This window comes from Rhizomucor pusillus (genome assembly GCF_041956525.1).
Source record: "Rhizomucor pusillus strain CBS 183.67 unplaced genomic scaffold VTP01scaffold_9, whole genome shotgun sequence".
Lineage (NCBI taxonomy): Eukaryota > Fungi > Mucoromycota > Mucoromycetes > Mucorales > Lichtheimiaceae > Rhizomucor > Rhizomucor pusillus.
Window position 1 is genome coordinate 247,171 of NW_027192151.1, and position 21,678 is coordinate 268,848.

General features: G+C 45.3%; 9 protein-coding genes across 9 annotated transcripts; 6 read left to right on the plus strand and 3 right to left on the minus strand.

Moving 5' to 3' along the window:
- Positions 1–668: 668 nt before the first annotated feature.
- VTP01DRAFT_10580 (uncharacterized protein) lies at positions 669–3,069 on the plus strand (the record flags this gene model as incomplete). The annotated part of the gene is made up of 13 exons (XM_069378958.1): positions 669–678; positions 749–764; positions 843–881; positions 942–1,480; positions 1,543–1,644; positions 1,707–1,777; positions 1,848–1,976; positions 2,048–2,113; positions 2,179–2,293; positions 2,360–2,466; positions 2,526–2,601; positions 2,660–2,886; positions 2,944–3,069. The coding sequence occupies 13 exons, from the start codon at positions 669–671 to the stop codon at positions 3,067–3,069; spliced, it is 1,623 nt and encodes a 540-aa protein (XP_069238980.1).
- A 325-nt stretch (positions 3,070–3,394) lies between these two features.
- On the minus strand, positions 3,395–4,144 carry VTP01DRAFT_10581 (uncharacterized protein; the record flags this gene model as incomplete). The annotated part of the gene is made up of 2 exons (XM_069378959.1): positions 3,395–3,842; positions 3,912–4,144. The coding sequence occupies 2 exons, from the start codon at positions 4,142–4,144 to the stop codon at positions 3,395–3,397; spliced, it is 681 nt and encodes a 226-aa protein (XP_069238981.1).
- Positions 4,145–6,667: 2,523 nt separating this feature from the next.
- Positions 6,668–6,946, plus strand: VTP01DRAFT_10582 (uncharacterized protein; the record flags this gene model as incomplete). Its single annotated transcript, XM_069378960.1, has 2 exons — positions 6,668–6,718; positions 6,770–6,946. The coding sequence occupies 2 exons, from the start codon at positions 6,668–6,670 to the stop codon at positions 6,944–6,946; spliced, it is 228 nt and encodes a 75-aa protein (XP_069238982.1).
- A 1,605-nt stretch (positions 6,947–8,551) lies between these two features.
- Positions 8,552–8,851, plus strand: VTP01DRAFT_10583 (uncharacterized protein; the record flags this gene model as incomplete). The annotated part of the gene is made up of 1 exon (XM_069378961.1): positions 8,552–8,851. The coding sequence occupies one exon, from the start codon at positions 8,552–8,554 to the stop codon at positions 8,849–8,851; it is 300 nt and encodes a 99-aa protein (XP_069238983.1).
- A 1,605-nt stretch (positions 8,852–10,456) lies between these two features.
- Positions 10,457–12,027, plus strand: VTP01DRAFT_10584 (uncharacterized protein; the record flags this gene model as incomplete). The annotated part of the gene is made up of 3 exons (XM_069378962.1): positions 10,457–11,145; positions 11,213–11,281; positions 11,349–12,027. The coding sequence occupies 3 exons, from the start codon at positions 10,457–10,459 to the stop codon at positions 12,025–12,027; spliced, it is 1,437 nt and encodes a 478-aa protein (XP_069238984.1).
- A 260-nt stretch (positions 12,028–12,287) lies between these two features.
- On the minus strand, positions 12,288–12,494 carry VTP01DRAFT_10585 (uncharacterized protein; the record flags this gene model as incomplete). The annotated part of the gene is made up of 1 exon (XM_069378963.1): positions 12,288–12,494. One exon carries the CDS (start codon positions 12,492–12,494, stop codon positions 12,288–12,290), a length of 207 nt encoding a protein of 68 aa, XP_069238985.1.
- A 323-nt stretch (positions 12,495–12,817) lies between these two features.
- VTP01DRAFT_10586 (uncharacterized protein) lies at positions 12,818–13,928 on the plus strand (the record flags this gene model as incomplete). Its single annotated transcript, XM_069378964.1, has 3 exons — positions 12,818–12,866; positions 12,937–13,425; positions 13,483–13,928. The coding sequence occupies 3 exons, from the start codon at positions 12,818–12,820 to the stop codon at positions 13,926–13,928; spliced, it is 984 nt and encodes a 327-aa protein (XP_069238986.1).
- A 304-nt stretch (positions 13,929–14,232) lies between these two features.
- Positions 14,233–15,457, plus strand: VTP01DRAFT_10587 (uncharacterized protein; the record flags this gene model as incomplete). Its single annotated transcript, XM_069378965.1, has 4 exons — positions 14,233–14,916; positions 14,984–15,037; positions 15,105–15,117; positions 15,180–15,457. 4 exons carry the CDS (start codon positions 14,233–14,235, stop codon positions 15,455–15,457), a joined length of 1,029 nt encoding a protein of 342 aa, XP_069238987.1.
- A 2,251-nt stretch (positions 15,458–17,708) lies between these two features.
- Positions 17,709–20,992, minus strand: VTP01DRAFT_10588 (uncharacterized protein; the record flags this gene model as incomplete). Its single annotated transcript, XM_069378966.1, has 4 exons — positions 17,709–19,788; positions 19,855–19,889; positions 20,020–20,535; positions 20,621–20,992. 4 exons carry the CDS (start codon positions 20,990–20,992, stop codon positions 17,709–17,711), a joined length of 3,003 nt encoding a protein of 1,000 aa, XP_069238988.1.
- Between the last annotated feature and the right edge of the window lie 686 nt (positions 20,993–21,678).

Genomic DNA, 21,678 nt, shown 5'->3' on the forward strand with positions numbered 1-21,678 from the left:
AAAAGAAAGAGACCGCGCGATCCGCGCTTTTTAATTTTTTGGGCGGCGGCGGAGGATTGTCCTGCACGCGTTGCTGTCGCGCTACATTGAAATCAAGGGAGTTTCCCAGCAAGCAAGATAACTATCCTGCGAGTAACCAGAATGTGAAAATACATGAACTACTTTTTGCAGCGTGAGTTATATTGTAGACGGAGAATCGTTTACTAGTACGTAAAATCTGGTACCTGCAATAGTCATTAACTATAATACACGAAAGCATTGAAAATCAAGTATTGGACCAGAAATAATGTTCTGCACTTCATCTACAGTGTATACATAGCTCTAATTATAGGGATGCTTCAATAGACAATAAATTTGGATAGACATAGATTGTATCTGGCACTTAGCACGCGAATAACTAGTTGACACATTGCATGGAAACTAAAGAACCTTCATCTACAAAACTAGATTAAGTGGCAACTCAAAACCTGCTACATTACCTCTAGAATTTTCTATCTTTTAATTACAGGCTATATTAGCTGGATCAAGTCCTTCGCATCACGGGTTTCTTGCCTTTCCAAAGACCCTTCAGGACAAAAGGGAAACTCCGCAAAGCGACCGTTAATTCTGCGCCGTGCACTCCAGAACATCGTTTGACAAGTTTTACACAATTCAAGCAAAGCGTGAGCATGGAAGAACGTAAGATGACGAAAAGAAGCCTGAAAAGTTAGCAGTCCTCTGACACCGAGCCATTCGTGCAACCGTACAGATCTTCCAACTGAAAAGTACATGAAATCTGTGTGTTCTAGCAATTCGGCAGCACACTAACTGGGTTTTCGCTTCCCTTTCCCCCGCCTGAATAGGTCATTTTGGAAGAGACAAGGCTTGAAGCTTCCTGGAAGGTAAAGAAATCAACATCAAACTTGTATTCCCCGTCCAAGCATATACCGACTTGATAATAGCGTCAGTATTGTTCCTAGTTCAACGAACAACGAGCCGAAAGTTATTGGCGCCCGATATAATTACACGAGTTTAGTGCTAGCCAAAGAAGGTGGCAACCACAGCAACCGCAGCTTCGATAAACCATCCGTCTCATCACACACTAACCCACCGTTGCCGAAAACGGAGAAGACCACACCGTCTGCGACAAGACCACAAATATCCACAAAATCATCAGGCCACCGTCACCACAAATCCAACAAGTCGTTTGATATATTCCTAAAGGATACAAATGATGAATGGAGTGATGAGCTAGGTTACGATACAAAGCAGCGCAGTATTAGGCAGCAACAGCAGCAGCAGCAAGTTGACAGACTACCGCAAGAAGAACAGCAGCAGCAGCAACAGCAACTATCATCACAGCAACAACAAACCTCCCTTTCGCCTACGGCTGCAATACCAACCTCTCCGAGGACTGATAACCAAACTTCATCCGATAACAAACGAGCAAAATCGAAATCATCAAATGGTGTCAAACTACATGTTAAACAGCTGCTTGAAGGTAGAATCTGCCTGATTCGCACATGGCCCGCATATCTTCAGGAACCTAAAACAGCATGTTAGACCCGACATACATTGTATATAACACGGATCCTTCAGAAACAGCCGATCCTACGCGGACACAGAAATTCAAAGAAGTACTATCTGAAACCAACGTCGACCTAGGTATAAAAAAGGACCCTGCTCTGTAGCGTTTGAATTACGGATTGCCTAACAACCATTAACAGCTGCGTTGAAGAAACTGAGCTGGAGCGGTATACCCAAAGAATTTCGACCTGTGGCATGGCAGCTATTGTTGGTACGAATAATACCAAATATGTTAACACTTGGGGGATACAGACAAAAGTTCCTGATGTTGAGGGCGACAGGGCTATCTGCCGTGCAATTCTGCAAGGAGAAAGGCGACACTGGCGCGTAAACGGAAAGAGTACACAGACAGCGTAGCAGCATCCTATGCACGAGGAACGGCAGGCCTCGACCAGACACTGTGGCATCAGGTAAAAAGCTAAAATGGATTTTAGAATGAATCGAGGAAGAGATGTAACCATATCCCATTTGGCATGACCAGATCCACATTGATATCCCCCGAACAAATCCAGGCGTACCATTATATCAATATGAAGCTACCCAGTTGGTTTGTTGGTGCCGTCGCTGGTTCTTGAATCTAAGTGTGACTGACTATAATATGCGTATATCTAGTGCTTGGAAAGAATACTATACCAATGGGCCGTACGGCATCCTGCAAGCGGTTACGTCCAAGGAATCAATGACCTAGTAACACCTCTCTTTGAAGTTTACTTATCAGCTTACATTGGTAAGTATATTGATTCCGTTGCAAAGAGGATGAATAGAGGGAACGATTAAATATTGAAATCGTCAGAGGATAATCCGGAAGACTACGATGTAAGCCAGCTTGATCCCGATGTACTGTCCGTGATTGAAGCGGACAGCTTCTGGTGTTTGTCGAAGCTTTTGGATGGTATTCAGGTACACATCAGATCACGATATCTACTCTTATCGGTAGACTTACACCTACTATTTAAAAGGATAACTATACATTTGCCCAGCCGGGTATACAGCGGCAAGTGGCTACACTCAAAGAACTGGTGTCGCGTATTGACGGTAGGGGAGTTTACCTACGCAAACATGTAAGCACTATACTAACTTATTCTCATGCTAGGTCGTCTTGCGCTTCATCTGCAGCAAGAAGGCATCGAGTTTATACAATTTGCATTCCGCTGGATGAACTGTTTGCTGATGCGCGAATTGCCACTGCAAAGCACCGTCCGTATGTGGGACACGTACTTGGCCGAGGGTTCATCGGAAGGCTTTTCAGAGTTCCATGTTTACGTGTGTGCAGCTTTTCTCGTAAAATGGTCTGAACAGCTCAAGAGTCAAGATTTCCAGGTATGAAAAGAGGATATCAGGTATGGATCATATATTGACACAATGTTTGGGATTCAGGGCATAATGATTTTCCTGCAACAACTTCCAACCAAGGACTGGCAGGAAAAGGATGTCGAACTACTATTATCGGAAGCATACATGTGGAAAACATTGTTCCACAATGCGCCGCACCACTTGAAATGAACATGCTCCTTGAAACTTGTTCGCTCCCGTCAGGGGAATAACTCCCTACTACTCTGTCAAGAACATTTGTCAATTACAACAAACGATGTTCCTTTTTTATTACTGTTAATCCTTAGCTTGACGAAAAGAGGATGAAAGTTAAAGAAGAAGAAAAGGAAAGCCTACATATTGAACAGGGAGCCGGCGTCTGTTCGAACATAAATGTGGATAGCATAATGAAAAGATTTACAGAATAGTTGGAAAAGTTAAAATGACGATAATGGTTGGCAATGAAGAGTGGAGCTTTGTACATGAAGTAAAGGAGAGGAGAAATCGATGCAGGATGTTACGCAAAGATGCCGATGCTGCTGTGAATTAGGGAGGATTCACTTAGTGTTGAACGTGGGAATAAAAAAGAATCCGGGGAGGCGGCACTACGATCTGTAGCGGAGGGTTCCAGAGGCTGGAGCTTAGGAGGAGATTGTTGACGGGATGCAAAGAGTTGCGGCAAGATAGGAGCAGCGATTGGAGTTGTTGGCTCAGCAACAGGAGTGGAAACTGGCGAGGAAGTAGCGGACGAATGTTGGCAATAGCATGACGACGGCTGTAAGCGAGGTTCGAAGCTAGTTGGAACAGTGTATGATCGGCGGGGTCGCCTGCCTTTGGGGGAGAGATGGGTTCGATAATGTTGCATCATATTGTCTTGGCGAGAAAAGCGAGAAGGACAACCGGGATACATGCATTGAAAGTTCTTTTCACCGGTGTGTATGCGGTGATGGCGAGCCAAATGACCACTGGAGATCATTTTTATATTAGTATTGATCTGCCAAACTCTAAATACAAGTTTTACGAGTGTAATTAACCTGGTAGTGAAACTCTTGTTACATCCGGGTTCAGAGCAATGGTACTTGCGGCGCTGCGTTGGCCTCACAGTAACAGAAGTGAGTAATTGCTGGTATTGTTGATCTCGCTGAAGCTGGTTTTGATCGCTGTAACTGTCGCTATTGTTGCTGCTATTGTTATTCAGCAGACTGATTTGTCGGCCATTGGCATCCTTGACGGAGAATGAGGAAGTATCAGAAGAGAATGATTGCATATTGAGAACAAGTGAAGAGTACAGGAGCGACAAGTAGTAATTGACGATGGGGGTTGGCGGTCGATCCTTGTAGTATTTATATATTTAAATGCTCAGCGCACAGAGTCTGGGAGCTGTGAAACGTGGTCATCACCATCATCGTAGACTTTTTTTCAACTCTCAAAGTTTCTATGTATGCAATGCAATACTTTTTGCGCCCTGCATTCAGGGAACGAAACGTGCTCGTCGAAGAGAACGTGAAGACAACAATGAGAAGAATTATTAGATTCGGGACATAACCCCCCCCCCCCAATCTGATTTTTCGCAATGCCAAGGTCTGGCAATAAAGACAAAGGAGGACCCTCTTTTTCGCTTCTTGGCAAGCTTGGACTAGACAGTTATTAGCAATACAGTATACCCTTGCCGCTACTTTTTATTAAATTAAAATATCCTGATCTACATCAGTGAGGACCTCCTGCTTTTTTCGCAGCCGCTCTGCACTCCCGTCACTGCGTATTAAGCATGCAGTCTTTCCATTGGCTTCAAAGTGATCGACGTCTGCGGGAAGGAAGTATGTTTCTTTTGCCACTTTCCCAAAGTTTACCCGCAAACGGCGGGCAAAGGACAAGACACAGTGCAGTTCTAAACCTGACCGAATGAGCTTTCCCAATCACTGGGAATAGAACAATGCTCGGAGATCGACGTTATTTTTGGTTTTGATTGGGTGGCTATAAGGGGGAGGAGGGAAGTATCTCAAGTTTCCCCGATGTATCATCAGCGCGGGATAATCAGACAGGATTTTTGCTGCCAAGGCTATGTATTCTTTGCAACCGGTCGTTATAAGAACGGTTTCATCCACCGAATGGCTTTGCATTGCTCGTAGTAGGCTTGGCTTACACCATTTATCTTTTTTTATCTCACAAAGCAGACCACTCTCCAGAGTAACTTGCTATTAAAAGAAATTTACCGACGTGAGACATCCAAAAAAGTCAAGCTCTATGTCTTGTCGATCCATGTCGTCGGTGCATACCCTTTTCCGGAAAAGCTGCATGTGGTATCATGACAGTCAAAAGAGTGTCATAGTCTAAATGGCAATCCGGTATGCAAACTGAAATGCTGAATGCAGAACTCCAAAAATTCATGTCATATCATTACATAGCATCAACTCCGAGCAGTCTGCATGCATCACTTAGCAGTAGCAGGATATGTATTGAAATGCCAACAGCTTAAAAGTCATTATTATTAGTAACTATGCATAGTCATGCTGATTTCCTGCTTGCAATCATTCCAGGTCTGTCGTTTGCAGAGGACTTGGGCGTGGCAGAGTGGACCAGCAAAAATTGCAGCTGTTGGCTCCTCTTGATCTTAGTAACTGCGCACGTAAAAAAATGGGAGAACCCCTTATTCACAAACCAGCGTAAGGTTGGATTCCGGCAGAGGTAACGACAATCGAGTGGCTGTTGTATCGTCATCGCAGAAGGGAATATGTTGTGCAAGCTTGACTAGAGGAAGCCCGTGCCGGCAAGTTTCCATCCGTTCATGCAGAACCATCTTCAGATAGTCTACTGCACAGTGTACAGCCCCTAAACGTTTTCTGCTCAAACTGGAAGTTGTCGTGCTTACCGTATGATTACGGTACCATTTTGGAATCGACACAGATCAATATGCGTTAATTAAGGTTCATCTTTTGCGACGCAGACTGAGCCCCTCGTGCGTCTGTGGTACCCCAAGCTCACTTTCAACTTGTTTAATATCGTTAGGAATTCAGGGAACAGCAAACCTCGATTAAGTATGCGGCCAGGCAAAAGGGCTGTCAAACGGCTCCTTTTTCGCTCTCTCTTGACAAGGATACCTGCAGATGAAGGAACAAACGAACCACAGCTTGATATAGAACATTATGCGCTAATTTAGTTTATCCGTTGTTATCTTGCTGCATCTACTTATCACTTGTTATTCGCGCCCTACTTTCTACTATGTATGTAACTTTAAAATTTCTTTGTAGAGTATACTTTAGACTTTCTCCCTATAGTATGTCCGCTTTTAGCAATGTAAAGTCTGGTCATATTGGAGTGGGTCTCTTTTCCTTAAATACGACTATAAGTGCACTGGAGTTTGTCACTTGGTGTCTCATTATTTGTGCATATGCCATTCGAACGCACCGGAAGACTTTGAAGAAACATGCATGTCGCTAATTGCACTGGAAACATGTTTGTAAATATTTTCCTGCGGAAATGCTTTGAGTATTCTGGAGCATATTTGCTCCAAGGCTTCCTTTGTACCTGAAAGGCTATCTATGTATTTTTGATGCGCAGCGCAAAAATATAACATTTAAGGAATGTGGATGTAGCTGTCCGTGAATATTTGACACTGTTGCTTGAGCAATCATGTAAGCATCTTTGTGTTAACAATATAACATACGTAGACGTCTGCAAATTTTAAACACTCTTTCTCTTGCTTCTCCCCTTCTTCTACTGTCTGGAGCTTCTTGCGTGGCGCTTGAGGTAATCTTTGCCTTCGGTTCATCTTGCATTTTTTTTTGCTCATATGTATTCCTTCATGGTGAGCTTTTTGCTTCAAGCATCATCCGAATTTCAGGTATGATAAATGCTTTTGAGTATTTTCGCGCCCTAAAATGAGTAATAACAGGTCTGCAATCAGACGATGGGTCCAGAACTAGAAAAGGGTGTGGTAGCTAATGGCAAAGGTTTGCAGAATGACTGTTGCCACAATTACAGCGTTGTACGCATTATAGACATCCCCAAGTCCATCACGCGTTTTTTCACACGGCTACTGTCAAGACTCATTAAGCCCTTCCCTTTGTAATCTGCTCCTATTACGGCGTCCTTTCGTTGCGGACGGGTCCCCGATGAATGCGTATACACTGTGTCGAATAAGACTTGTTCCTGATCTCCTCCGCTCCGGTTCCTTCCCGTTTATTTCCATCTGCAGGCTCTTTTCAAGTTTCCGACAGGCACTCTTCGGCTTCTTCTTCATTTCCTTTTTCCAAGCAATATGGCGGCAGGGTTGATGGCGGTCTTTTTGGGCACTTGTTTTTCTGTTGTTTTTGCTTTTTTAAGGCTGCTGATGACCAAAGTAATGGTCGGTTGGAGAAAGATCTGGCCATCAATAAGCTTGTCTTCCTGGGAATCAAAGACCTAGAAATCATCGGCCTTCTGGTGGAAGCTGGAGGGTCGTTGTGGATACAATTGCCCAATGTGCCCAGCAACAATTTCTGTTCGAAAAGCAGAGCTGGCCACATGCTATCAAATGGACTTGTACAAGGTGGGCAGTACCGCATAGTTGAACTAAGCACTATGGCACTGTCCTGGTCCTTAATAAACGACATTTTCTTGCTCTCAACCACCTTGGAGAAGCTCTACTAAGTACAGGTAAGAAACAAACCCAATACCTCAATTTATATATTCTTACTGACATTATTTATAGCGGATAACAAAAGGAACGTCGAAAAATACCTCAAGTGTGTTGGATTGAAAGAGCAAAGTGAATGCTAGGTCTCCAACAAAAAGGACTTCATTCGCTAGTCATATGGAACACCAATCGCTACGAAGAGCGCTGTGAAGAAGCAATACACTTGCATCATATCTGCACGGATTCTCTCTTCATCAAAAAATCCATGAATCATAGATATAGAGCGAACCAAAACCCAACAGGTCCTGGACAAAGTAATGACCGGATCCATTATCTCAATTAGTGACATCAAGCTTTTCAGCATGTGCCCCCGAGCGAAGAACGCAATTACAAACTGTTCAACTGTGCGTGCTTTGCTAAAGAAGTAGCAGTAAAAAGTGGGGACGAAGAGACATGCAGTGAGACTGAATCAGACTTGTATTACGATTGCAATAAAGCTCCATTTTTATACTCGGATTCCAAGTCCTGTGACACATCCAATACAAAAATGATACTGATCCCGCGCTAGGTAGTATCACCAAAAATTGCAAGTCCTTTGTAAAGGTCAAGGTATTCGTACATAATACTCGAACGAAGACGGTCGAAATGATCACTGAGGTTTCAATAGTTTATATCTATTAAGCGAACAATGCTGAAATCTGCGCACTTTCGATCTTTTCAAAGGCGACTAGAAATTTTGTCAAATAAATGGTATTAAGAATGCAGAATGCAGAATTCAGAATTCTATTGTCTTCTGGCAACACAGGTCCGTGTCTTGTGCACTTCCACCACTTTATCCGTATTTTGAAATTTGCCGCTGCCACAGTCACCATCCCCTGATCATGCAGTTTCCCATGACGACGGAGAATTTCTCTCTAAAATATCAGCGGTCCATTGTTCGGGCAATTTCCTATTCGCCAGGATGGAGGACGATGAAAAGACCAATAAAAAAGTTAGCATATTTTTTTTTGTTTTTTTTTTCCTTCCACTCTCCTTTTCCCAATTTGTTTTGTTATCGACATGCCGTACCCTTCACCTCAGGGTGGCGGATCCTCGTCATCCTCATCGCTTCAATACATGGACAGCGTCATGTCTCGTTTCGGCCACCATCTATCTGCCAACGAACGATCGTCCTTTTCACAAAGCATGGTTCCAACTTTGCAAAGCAGCGCGCCGGGGCCGCATTATCAAATACCACCCACTCATGGAAAATCTATACCGCCATCTGTCATCCCTTCCGCGCCCGTTGTGCATTCTAACACATCATCATCATCTTCCGCTGCACTTGCTACCGAAGACGTCGATATGAAGCAAGCATAGACTCAAAAAGAAGAAAGAAGACTATCAACCTACTAGTGAAGATACTTCCCCTCATTTTTCCCCCTTTTTGCCGCCATTTTGTTATACATCATTTGACCAGTGCACACCCCTGACCGCACTGATTCGTCAGTTGTTAGCAACTGGCGAGAAAACCCCAATAATATTTGAACCTAACCATATCGCTTATCATTTGAGATGACACATTTAGAAAGTCTAGATATTACATATATCTTCAGTCCTCGTCCCTGAGCACATATATGCATCATCGAGGGAATATTCCATCTTTCAGATATTGAAGAGAGATTGCATGAATATATGGCCGATTGGATCTGAAACAAAATGTACAGAGCGATACAAGCCCGGCATCACCTTACGCCGTCGTTCGTTAATTATTATCCGGTCCTTTACGTAAATAGTAAGAGTGACCTAAAGAACTTTGAATTCTGCAAATACATGCATATGCATATTCAGCCTTATCTTGCTTGAGTGATCCATCACTTTGAATCTCACAGATTGTTGCCGTCCAATTCATCCCTTCATCGCAATAATAATCTCAAATGCAAGCAGTTACCGTTTACAAAGTTTCGATTGTCTTCTTCCAGTCGCAATGGAGAGTCTGATAAGACATTTTATTAACATTATTAGGCAGGCGTCCGAACCATGGACCTGTAAGTTATTACAAGTAATACTGGATCAAGAGACACAACCGATGCTATTATAAAATGGAAATACTATAAATACATAACCAAAGGATCTATTGCCTCATTAAAATTTGGTCAGCGTCTGTGAAAATCAGTCATAGATCTGAGTGGATCATCTCCTAGCTACCGTCATTGTCGCTTGTAGTATATGGATATCTTTTACCGTGGATGTGAGGAGTAGGACTGCTAATATCATCATTGTCCAACGGCGGGAAGATTGACTACAGTTAATGTTCACGATGCAAAGGCGGGGACTTATCAACGCAAGCCGATGACCAAGCATCCTGAACTATCATTGGCTAAAGGATCGAGATATATACTTCTTCGCTCTCTATATCAGTAGAGGGAGAACCTCATTGCCGCTTTCCCCTTACAAGGGACAGCATAACTTATTAGAGCAACATCTCGATGGGGGAGTGCTTGAAAGCTATTTATAAATTCAGGTTTCTATGTATACACTTTTACGAGCTAAATATTGTCGCTCGGGCACTAAAAGCCTCATCAATCGGAACCTCTTCTTGGCACATGTATGCCAGTGAAACATCAGCAACTAATGCCGTTGACCGGTTTTGTGCGCTTATTTGATTAATAGCTTCTCAATATTAGATCTACCATGTGCTGGCAACTGGCAAAAAAGGAAGAAAAACAAAGAGATGAAAACACAAACAACCCTGTGCAACTACCATTGTTTGTAGTGCGCTGAAGATAACACCCAAACAAGGTAGCTATTAGAAATAATGAGATTGAAAGAGGGAGAAGGGAGAATGGGCAAGTTCAGGGATGACGCGAAATCATCTATATCCACCTGTTTTCCCCGTCTCCGTGCATTTATTTTTTACCACCTCCGTTGAGGACTTTCCGTGGTTTCTTTTTTTGTTGTGTGTGTGTGTGTGTGGCCTTAAAAATGCAGACAACACCCGAGCCACTACAACAACAAAAACAACAACAACAGCAACAACAGCAACTCGAAGACAAGCAATCTATACCATTGCCAACTGGCAAACAGTTACCACAGCTCTTTGAGCATGATACTTATTCACCTTCGCCTCCACCGCCTCCAAAGCACCTGGATACACCGCACGAATCGTGCCCGTCCCTGAACGAATCAACAGCATCGCTGCCCATTCCTGGCAGACATCCTAGTCCCCGGTCGCCTACGCCGTCGCAGACACCTGGAGGCAGCACGCGGTCCAGCTCAGTGCTCGATGTTGGCACTGGGGACCAGCTTCTAGACCATTCTCATCTCAAACCTGGCAGCAAGGCCTCCTTGTTGTCTTACAACCAGACTATCAACATGTACCGAGAAAATGCAAAGAAGACAAACAGCCCGGATATCCAGTGCGACTTTGCGATATTCATGGTGGAAGCAGCCAAACCGCTTGCTGAGGACGATGAGTCTCGATGGGAATATCTGAACGAAGCGGAAAAACTCCTCAAGCAACTAGCATCGCGTGGACACGCAGAATCACAGTATTATCTAGGCAATTTGTACGCGGCTGGTTTGCTTAGTCGCAAGGGCAAGAATGAATTCGACAAGGCATTCCCATTGTTTGTTCAGGCAACCAAGCATCACCACGCAGATGCAGCGTACAGGTAATTATACTCCAATGGTCTCCACACGTTTATTTGTTACACTAAATGTTACCCGTTGTTGCTTCAGAGCTGCAAAGTGCTACGAAGATGGACTCGGAACCCGAAAAGATGGCTCCAAAGCCGTACAATTTTACAGGTGCCCATTCATGATAAAAAGAATGGCGTATAGAGACTGACATACATATTTGTGATATATTAATTAGAAAAGCGGCCACTCTCAATCATCCTGGGGCAATGTATCGATTAGGCATCGCGGAGGTGAACGGGGACCTTGGAATCACAAAGAATCCCCGGGACGGCGTAAAATGGCTCAAGCGCGCAGTCGAAGGAGCAACTCCAGAGTACCCGCACGCGGTCCACGAATTAGCGCTTCTCCACGAGAAGGGAATCGAGAATGTTGTCTTTGTTGACGTCGACTATGCTGTGTCGTTGTATGCGCAGGCTGCCGAATTGGGTTACGCTCCATCTGCATTTAGGTTAGGCGAGTGTTACGAATATGGCAAACTCAATTGCAAGCAAGATCCCGCACTGTCCATCCATTATTACACAATTGCTGCACAGCAGGGGCACCGCGATGCATGCTTTGCCCTGACTGCATGGTATCTTGTTGGCTCGCCCGGTATTTTGCCGCAGTCAGACGAACAGGCATATATCTGGGCCCGCCGAGCCGCAGAGAAGGGATCGCCCAAGGCAGAGTATGCCGTCGGTTACTTTTGCGAAGTCGGCATCGGTACCGTCAAGAACCCTCAGGAGGCGATGGAGTGGTACAGACGCGCCGCAGAGCATGGTGATAAACGAGCTATCCAAAGACTGCAAGGAAAACCCGCAGATCAAAAGAATTCAAAAAAGAAAGGTAGCTCTGATGACTGCAGAATCATGTAAACTCTTTCTTTCTTGGACATTCGCATAATCTCTATCTCACTACCATTATTATTGCCCTATCCCCGTTTTTGTGTCTATCACCGTCTCATATTCAAATAATTCCACACACGCACACACAACGCACACTTACTCAATCAAAGCTAACAAACGAAACCTTCTTTTTTCTTTTATACCGCGCAATCAATTTAATGACAAAAGAGCAAATTAAAGTTTACATGGACTGCCCTGCTGTAAACTTATAGATGTAGAAGATGGTGGTTTCAGTGATATGTGCAAGCAAGCAATTGCTGTGCAGCGCGAGAGCTCTTGGCAAGCTCGCGCTTGCCATGAAAGTGTCCAGGAACTTCTACTTTGCTCTTACATTCTATCCTAACGTTTACAGGTAGCACCTCCCTGAAGGACTTGCCAATGTCATCAATGTAGTAGTTGCCGTATTCTGTACCGCGACGGATCTTGGTGGGTATCATAGAGGTCAGTCACAGCAAAAGGACCAGAATCGTTATCTCGATCGGGAGTATCGGCAAAGTATTCCATCAGTGGATCGTTATGCACAGAGAGAGCAGCGATATATCTATGGTAGCTTCTAGCAAGTGAGTGACAACCAACCATTTGGGTTACAAATCATTTGCCAATCAGAATCGATCGAAAATCTTTGTCAGCCCTGTCGTCAATCAAAAATCTTTGTCAGCCCTGTCGGTTATGAAAAATGACGGCAATTTAAATACTTGGAAAAAATACCTTGGATCCGCTCTTGTTCTTCCTTCAACTTAATATTATCTGTTTATCTACCATGGCCCCTCAACAACACAAGGTTGCTATCATCGGCTCTGGCCCAGCAGGTAAGAAAAATACAACTCTGTAGTACGACGATGACGACGATGACGACTCACTCGATATACTTTATTTAAGGCCACACTGCCGCCATCTATCTTGCACGCGCCAACATGGAACCCATCATGTTTGAAGGCATGATGGCCAACGGCTTTGCTCCCGGCGGTCAGCTCACCACCACTACCGATGTCGAAAACTATCCCGGTTTCCCTGAAGGTGTCCTTGGCGGCGAGTTGATGGAAAAGATGCGCGCACAGTCGGAGCGTTGCGGTGCAAAGATCGAAACCGAAACTATCACTAAGTTGGACCTTTCCTCTCGCCCCTTCAAGATCTGGCGTGAAGGCTCTGAAGACAGCGACGAACCTACCGATGTTGCTCAGGCCATTGTCCTTGCCACCGGTGCGTCCGCTAGAAGAATGAACTTACCCGGCGAAGAAAAGTACTGGCAGAACGGTATCTCTGCATGCGCAGTCTGTGACGGTGCGGTACCCATCTTCCGAAACAAGCCTTTGGTAGTCATTGGTGGTGGCGACAGCGCTGCTGAGGAATCCATCTACTTGACAAAATGTAAGTCTTAGTATAATTTGGGTTTTTGACATTATAGACTGATGGAAATCTTATCAGATGGTTCTCATGTCCACGTCCTTGTCCGACGCGATGTCCTTCGTGCCTCCAAGGTCATGGCTTCCCGTCTCTTGAAGCACCCTAAGATCACCGTGCACTTCAACACTGTTGCTACCGAAGCCGTTGGTGACGGCAGCCTCTTGACTGCTGTAAAGACCCGCGACACAAAGACCGGCGAAGAAGGAGAAATCACTGCCAGTGGTCTTTTCTACGCTATTGGTCACGACCCCGCAACGACCCTCGTCAAGGGTCAAGTTGATCTCGATGAGGAGGGCTACATCAAGACCGTTCCTGGCTCATCCCTCACAAGCGTCGAAGGTGTCTTTGCAGCCGGCGACGTGCAGGACAAACGATACCGCCAAGCTATTACCAGCGCTGGTTCCGGATGCATGGCTGCTTTGGACGCTGAACGATATCTCACCGAATTAGAAGAAGCAGCAAACTAAGAGGATAACAAAGCATTTACATTGCATAGAAAAATAATCCATCCTTCTTTCCTCTGCCCATTCCCCATCACACCTTGTAAATCACAACTTTAGTCCCTCTTTCTTTTACCCTACATAGTTTCTTTTTTATTTTTTTTTGCGTTGATAGAGAGAAGCAAAAAAGAAGAAAAAAACGTGTGTGAAAAGCAAATGCAATTGTGACACGAACTTTGAACTCCTCCTCCCTTTTTACTTGCTGCGTAGTGCTCTCCTGTTTCCTTTTTTCCCTTTTTCTTTCTTTCAATTTTTCCTGCTATCTTGTTAAATGAGACGACGGCAACTGCTGCTACTATCCATTGCTTCAGCGGTAGCATCCGTGAGCCACGCAGCTGTTCCTCCTTCGGATAGTTTTCTGGACGACGCTGCTGACTTGATGCAAGAGAATGACGAGACTGTAGACACAGCCACGTCTACAATTGATGATGGAATCATACCACTTGAGGCTCCTGAGGAGATACAGGTGCTAGAGCTAGACCAAGATGATGCCACATTCGATGTCTTGGAAGAGGAGGACGATGATGCAGAAGACGAGGAAGAAGAACTGCTAGAAGAAGATGAAGAGAATGCTGATCCGGCTACAGCCGATGAGGAGGAGGAGCAGGAATCATACGAGATGCCTGACTTTAGGAACAAGGATGTCCTGGACTTTGACCGGCCTAGGTTGCAGCCAGCCGATGACGAAGACGATATGCTGGTACCCGAAGGCGTCGAAGAGATTGTTGATCAAAACAACAACAACAATGACAATAACATCAACAACGTCAACGGCAACTCTGCGTACTGGATCCACGACACTGAAGTTGACCCAATTGATTTTTACGACGACGGTGTGCTTGCATACGGTCACCAGACCAGTGCCCAGAACCGGTATTATTCGCATTGGCGCATATTTCTGTTGGTCGCCTTTATCATTCTTGTCGTTAAAATTGCCAGACGACGAAACGGGAAGGTGAGTGAGACAAGAATTAAAGCAAGCAAACTGTTATACTTGGCAAGCTAATCCTTTTTCGTTCAAGGCTCTCTTGTTTAATTTTACCAGACGCAGCAGCAGCAGCCATGCCCGATTGCCGGTAAGAGCAAAGCATGAACGATCTCCGGCTGGTTCATCAAACTCACAATACATTTACAACGTAATAGATGCATCATCAAGGTATAGTGAGGCACAGCAGCAGTGAACAAATTTTGCCTTTCTCACGATGAGCACCAAAAAAGAAGACGTGATACCAAAGAAGACTACGTTGGAACCTATCAGCGAGCATCCTGAAACAGTTATTACATCTGACACCTCTGCAACAACGACAACCACTACCACCAGTGCTAACAATTCGAATGGCAGACGCGCTTCCGCGGGTCATATCCGTAAACCATCTTTTGGATACGGACGTCACATGCGACGCACGCCGCCAAGTAAAAACTTCATTGACATGATTGCTGCGAGACACAAACAGGACACTGCTGACTGGGAGAAATGGAAGGAGGAAGTGGATTAATCTGTTTACCTCTCGCTCCATTTTGCAACACTATGTATGTACACATTGCACACGCACCCACACACACTCTCCATACAACACGCAACATACACAAACCGCTCACACACGTATACACCCGCCCGCCCGCCCGTCCGCCAATCGCCAGAGCTAATAAATTAGCGGATATACGATATCCTTTAAATCATCCCACTCCGCCCTCGTTTTCCTTTTCTCGCTTACACGTTTCACGATACCATATCCCAATAAACTCGCTTTCATTAAATGCATTTCCGACTTTTGGCATGTCTTGGCTGCTGTCAAACATCAACCTGCAGCCGCAACAAATTAGTCCAGGCTTATCATTAACTCGGAATGTACATGATTTGAAATATTCATGCAGTGACTTTGGTATTATAATATAAAAGAGGCTCTCCAATAAAGTGTGATTTCCGTTGGTCACTTTGAACGTCATCATCCTCTGCTAAAAATATTCTGTTTCGCGATAACAGACGATTCCCTGCTATCTCCGGACGGGGCACGGCAACGTAATCCTTCTATTTGTAGATACCTAAATTCCTTTTCAAGATTTTCATCATCGCAATGCTATCTTATTTCTGACATCCTGTGTTGATCAAAGTTCGAGGAAAACATCTGCTGATGCTGCTGCTGCTGGTGCGCGTTGGTACCAATGTGTTTTTTCTGATTGGCAGAGCAAGAACCATGCCAGGAGGAGAGCGAGGCCAAATACTTACGCCGCTGATTGGTCTATGTCGTGTACAACACGCGTTTGGTGAACACAATCAAAACGCATCCTAAGAAAACACCAACAGTGCATTTCTCCTCCTTTATTTCGGACAATATAGCTATAGAACCGCAAGTGAAATCTTCTTATGTCGCGTCTGGGCAGCTCCAAATCGCAAACAAAAGCAGCAGCCATTGATTGGAATACGCGGTCCATAAACTGGTCGAGGTAAAAGTTTCAAGTGTGACTGCCACCATCATACCATAGTTCTCATAGCGGACGCAGACGGGCAAGTTCGGCTTAGTCCTTCAGAATGATGGGAGAAGAAGCAAAGGAGGCTAGACACGTAAGTGATCATTGCAGCAGGCTCTCGACAGACAACGCAAGATACAACAAACGCGTACGGTCTATGGCAGACGAGTAGTTCGCTCCATGACGGAAGCAATCTCTGGGGCAGTCAATTGAACAAAGATGTTTCCAGAGCTTCAGATGTGGCAATACGAATCCTCATTCTACACGACACAATATAGAAAAGTAATGCAACAGCAAAGTAAAGAACGTTTACAAGAGTTGTGTTTATTCAAAATATTCATTTTCATATGTTTATAAAAAAAGATTGGTGCCGTTTAGTTCACGTTGTTGCCAACGATATATCCAGGGACCACCGCGAGGAGGCGGCACCGCCAGTCCCCACCCACCAATGCCTACCTCCCCCTCGGCTTCGACGTCGAGCTGGTATCGGACTCCACCGAAGGATCAGACAATGGGAGGTGCTCACTACGGGTACACTTTTAAGTCCCCTGCCGATGCCCAGTGGGGCGCGTCAGCGGGGAAGGTCGCGGGAGCTCCCAGCACGAGGGGCAAAAACTCCTGTTTCCGCTCCTTTTTAAAAAGCGCTTTTGCATTTCTTGTAACTTGTGGTATTTTGTGGTATTTTGAAAAACTATGGAATTGAGCAATTTTCGATTCTTTGTAAACCTATGATGAACTTTATGGATACTGGCAAGCTTTCCCTTTAGCAAAATACGTAGAAAATTGTAGTGGCTGCATGTAACAAAGTCTCGAAAACGGAACGTTGTGATGTGATTGGCTGGAATAAAGCCTCCGCTCAATATACCAATGCTTGACATGTTCTGAGTGCAGATTATTCATGTGCCCGAAACTGGATGTCTTTTATTTCAGTAATATATTGAGCCAAATCAAAAGCTAGCAAAGCGGAAGCATTTTGTATTCTCGAAAGGAGCAGCTGCCATGGGAAGGCCTTTGATTTGATAATGGTACGTAGTGACAATGAAAGCGAGATAGAACACACTGTTAGATATATCGACCTTGTCGGAGTGCAACAAGTTGAACGCTGCTTTTGTAAAGGCTTTCAACTTAAACATCAGATGTGAAGAGAAGCAGAAAAAGGCGTAAGTTTTACTTGAAAAAAAAGTAAAATTAAAAGGATAGATCGAAGGGTATAGATATAAATATATATAGAAAGAGAGAGGGAAACATGTGGTGTGCGAGAAAGAAATAAAACAAAAACTAGATTTCATGAGGTTCTTCAACCAAGAGTTCTTCCGCCGCTTTTGTTGAGGACAAGACGGGACTCTTATGAGCAACACTCGACGTGGGAGACGTAGCGGCAGTGCTGAATGAGCTCCAAATACGAGAATACATGCTTGATCGTTTCGAGACACCCGAGGTACTCGAAGCGAGGCTATCCGTAGACTCTCTCGGCTCCGGAGCAAATGACATGCGGTCGTAGTAGAGACCAGGTGATGTGGGTGTGCTCATACGTCCATTAGCGAGCATGGATAAGGATGCTGTTGAGCTTCGCTTGGTGGTCGTGGATCTTCGTCGCAATGGAGGCTGTTGGAGAGAAACGCGAGGGGAGACGGGCGATGCAGCTTCGTATTCAACCAAGCGACACTTTGTTTCTGCAAGCAATTTTTCAAGTTCTCTGCAGCGCAGTTCACTTTCAATGTACTTTTGTTGGTACTCGTCAGCGTGTTGACCGTTTTGGCGTCCTCCAGCGTCTTGTTGTTGTTGTTGTTGTTGTTGCTGTCGCTTCTTTTCTCCAAACAAGGTCTGATGTGCTGCAAACACCTCTTCGGAAAATGATCCCCGCGGCATCAGGTATTCCTGCTTCTCCTTTTCAAGTTCTTGCACACGCTTCTCCAAGCGCTCAACGTCCTTGGCAAGTGTCATCTTTTCGAGTTGTAACTCGGACGCTGTCTTCTTTGCAGCTAGCAACTTGTCTTCAAGCTCGCGGCGTTCTTGCTCCATATCTTCGCGCTCATCCAAAAGCTGCTCTTTTTCATCATGCAGATCTTGCATATCTTGTTCCATTTCTTTCACTTTGGCGACCAAATCTTCCCGGATCTTGTTACTGTTCGCTAGATCCTCTGCAACGGAGTGATACTGTGTTTCAAGTTCTTGGTACTTGGTATTCAGCTCTGCGTGAGCGGCTTGCAGCTTTTCAAGTTCTTGCTGTGCAAGATGATCGTCGTTGTTGCCATCGATAGCAACTACGCCGTCGTCGTCATCGTTTTCCTCTTCATCGTCCTCTTGGTGATTGATATGCTTTGCTGCTGCTGCTGTTGTTGTTGCCTTTTTACCTTCAGACGACAATGCGCTGGCAATAAGTGCACCGAAATCACCGCTCATACGCAGGGAATTGACAAAGGAACAAAACTCCTGATCCCGCTCCAGTTCCTTGAGCCGCTGCTGCTCCGAGTCAACGGACGGCGGCGGCAGTGGCGGTTGAGACATGGATAGACGGCCTTTATACTTGCGGATTCGCTTCTCAAGCATGTGGTTGCGTGCCAAAAGTCGCTGCTTCTCTGCTTCGTGATCCATTTCGCGCATCTTTACAGTGAGCATTTCTTCAGATAGCCGCGAGTGATCCTTTTGGAGCTGCGAGAGCGCGAGGACCAGATCTTCTATCTGCTGGTGCAAAAGCTGGACATTGCGTGGCGATGTAGCAGCAGCAGCGGTAGTAGTCGAGGTAGTTGAAGAAGAAGAGTTGGAAGTAGTAGGCGAAGTTGGAGTGGACGGCGTGCTGCGACGAGAGAACCACGATTCGCGTTTGGATTTGTTGGACTTGGCAAAGCGGATAGCAAGAACCTGCTGTGCGCGATCCTTTTCGAGCGCGAGCTCTTTGTGGTGCGACTCGGCTATGCTGTCCATCTTCTGTTTAGTAATGACAGCACTGAGATCCATAGCTGCAGCGATCACTTGTTCGGGATCCGAATTGAATGCATGTTCGTACATCTTGCGTGACGATAGGTACAACATGAGCTTCTCAAAATCATTGATAGCCAAAAGCTGATCTTCGTTGCGCTGCATGACAGCAATCGCGACGCGTGTTATTGTCTCCACGGCACCCTGCGCGAACACAATGTCATAGATGCGAAGCACAAGCTCGATCGGGAAAGTGTAGGCAAACAGCGTGAGAAACCACTGCGAGGCATACATGGGCGGGTGAATCGAATGACTAGTCAAATGTGCTTCAAGGCGAGGGCACACTTGCGCGAGCAGTGTTGAAAATTGATGTAAACGGAGATGGAGACCTTCCATGTTCAGCGTGAACATGGTTCGCATGTCGTATGTTTCCATAAGTCTAATGCATGCATTTAGTTGCAAATTCCCTTGGCACATATCTATGCATGCTGTGCGGGATATTCACCTCACAAAGGTGCAGAATGCATCCCTTTCTGACATCTGTTAGAGGAACCAATGTTTACATTAGCATTCTGTTGCCTTTCTGTTTCTCTCCGGTTCCACAGAGCCGGAAAGTTCATCATCGTAGTTCCCCCAAGCCCGGGACGGAGGAGCAGCAGCATTAACTTACCGTCATCAAGAGGGGACCTGCGAGAAATGCAAGTCCTTGGCAGTAGCCGACATGAGCGTCGTAAACACTATAAGCACGAAGCAACCTGCCCATGGCTTGCTGGCCTTCGCCGCCATCCTTTTGGAACAGCTCGACCTGCGGGAAGGTGCGAGTCAAGTCCCGACTGATGACGCGCTCGTAAGGCGACGTCTCGATTTCTTCACGCACAAGCTTGTCGTAGATAGACTCGAGATGCGTTGCTGACGCCATGCACATAGCACGCCAGACAACACCGCGCAAGGCGCCAGGAACACCGCCGCGGCGGAGTTTGGCTGCAAGAAGATGCGGCAGTTCTCTGACCGCCGTAGCAAAATCATGAACAACGTACTCCCAGAACTGCCGATCGTCGATAGCGGACTCGTCGATTGCACCCACTTCTGTTTGCAGGCGCGACGATTCAATGCACATACCTTTTGGATCGGTGCTGAGCAATGCACTTTGCTTCTCAATGCGCGAGAACAAGTATTCTTCGTCAGGCTAGACAGATCGATGGATATACACAAATATCATTACGATAAGCAGCTATTTTCTTCGGGCTTAAAATCCGCTAGGATGTACGTACCTGAGGTGACATGAGAGCATTCTGCTGCTGGAGCTGCTGATTACAGTTTGCGTCGTGTAACATTTCTGGTTGTTGACTTGTTATTTGGGCATAGATTTTTAATTTCTCGGGTGACGAGGGCACCTTGCGACGCTCGGCCAGCGTCGACGTGTTGCTGGATATGGACTTTTCAATAACTCGAGGTTGCGGTGAAGGACGCAGCTCGGCCGACTTTGAAGCGTGAGGCTGTTGTTGTCGCGCGACAAGGCGGTCGAGATTAGCAGCCTCCAGAATCTCGTCGACGGAGACAGGACGATCCGCCTCTTGCAACTGTTTAAGACGATCGAGGACTTGAGGCGTCAGCTGAGGCGGATCCGTTACAGCGGGAGTCATGATATATATAAGGCTGAAAGGGGGGAGGGAGGGAGCAAAGAAGAGTAGTAAAAAATCAGGTACGAACTAGCCTAGCAAAAAAGTGTCATATAAAATTTCTTTTTCCTTGGTGCAACGTGCTACACACACACATATATATATATATACACACACCTCTTTTTACCGGTGGTTGATATATAGTGAACAAGAAGATATTGATCTTCTCTGACTAGAGTTGCAAAGACAGATAACAGAGGGAAAAAAAAGAAAAAAGGAAGAATCTAATTGTCCTGAACGATGTATGTGTTCCTTTTCGTCATGACGGTTATGCACCCCTCTCACATCAGGGACAGTCAGCCCCTCCTTACAAGTTTGTGCGCGCCCAACCTTTCTTTTTTTTTCCTCTCACTAATGCATTGCTACACAGTCAAGTCGTTCAGGCAAGGGCGAGAGTAGCCAATATCATAGTCTTGGATGCAGAGTATTTACATAACTTGGAGTTCTTAGTGAGTCTAACAGTCGTCGTACTTTGCTAAAGCGACTGCAAAGCGATAAAAAGAAAAGAGGAGAGGGAGAGAGAGAAATAAAGAGCTAGCTAGAGAGATATGAAGATATAGAGAACAAATGGAAAGAGTCATGTGTAAAAAATTGCGGCGTGCAGATGGTGTGCGTGTGTGTGTGCTTTTCGTGTGTGCTATGTTGACTAG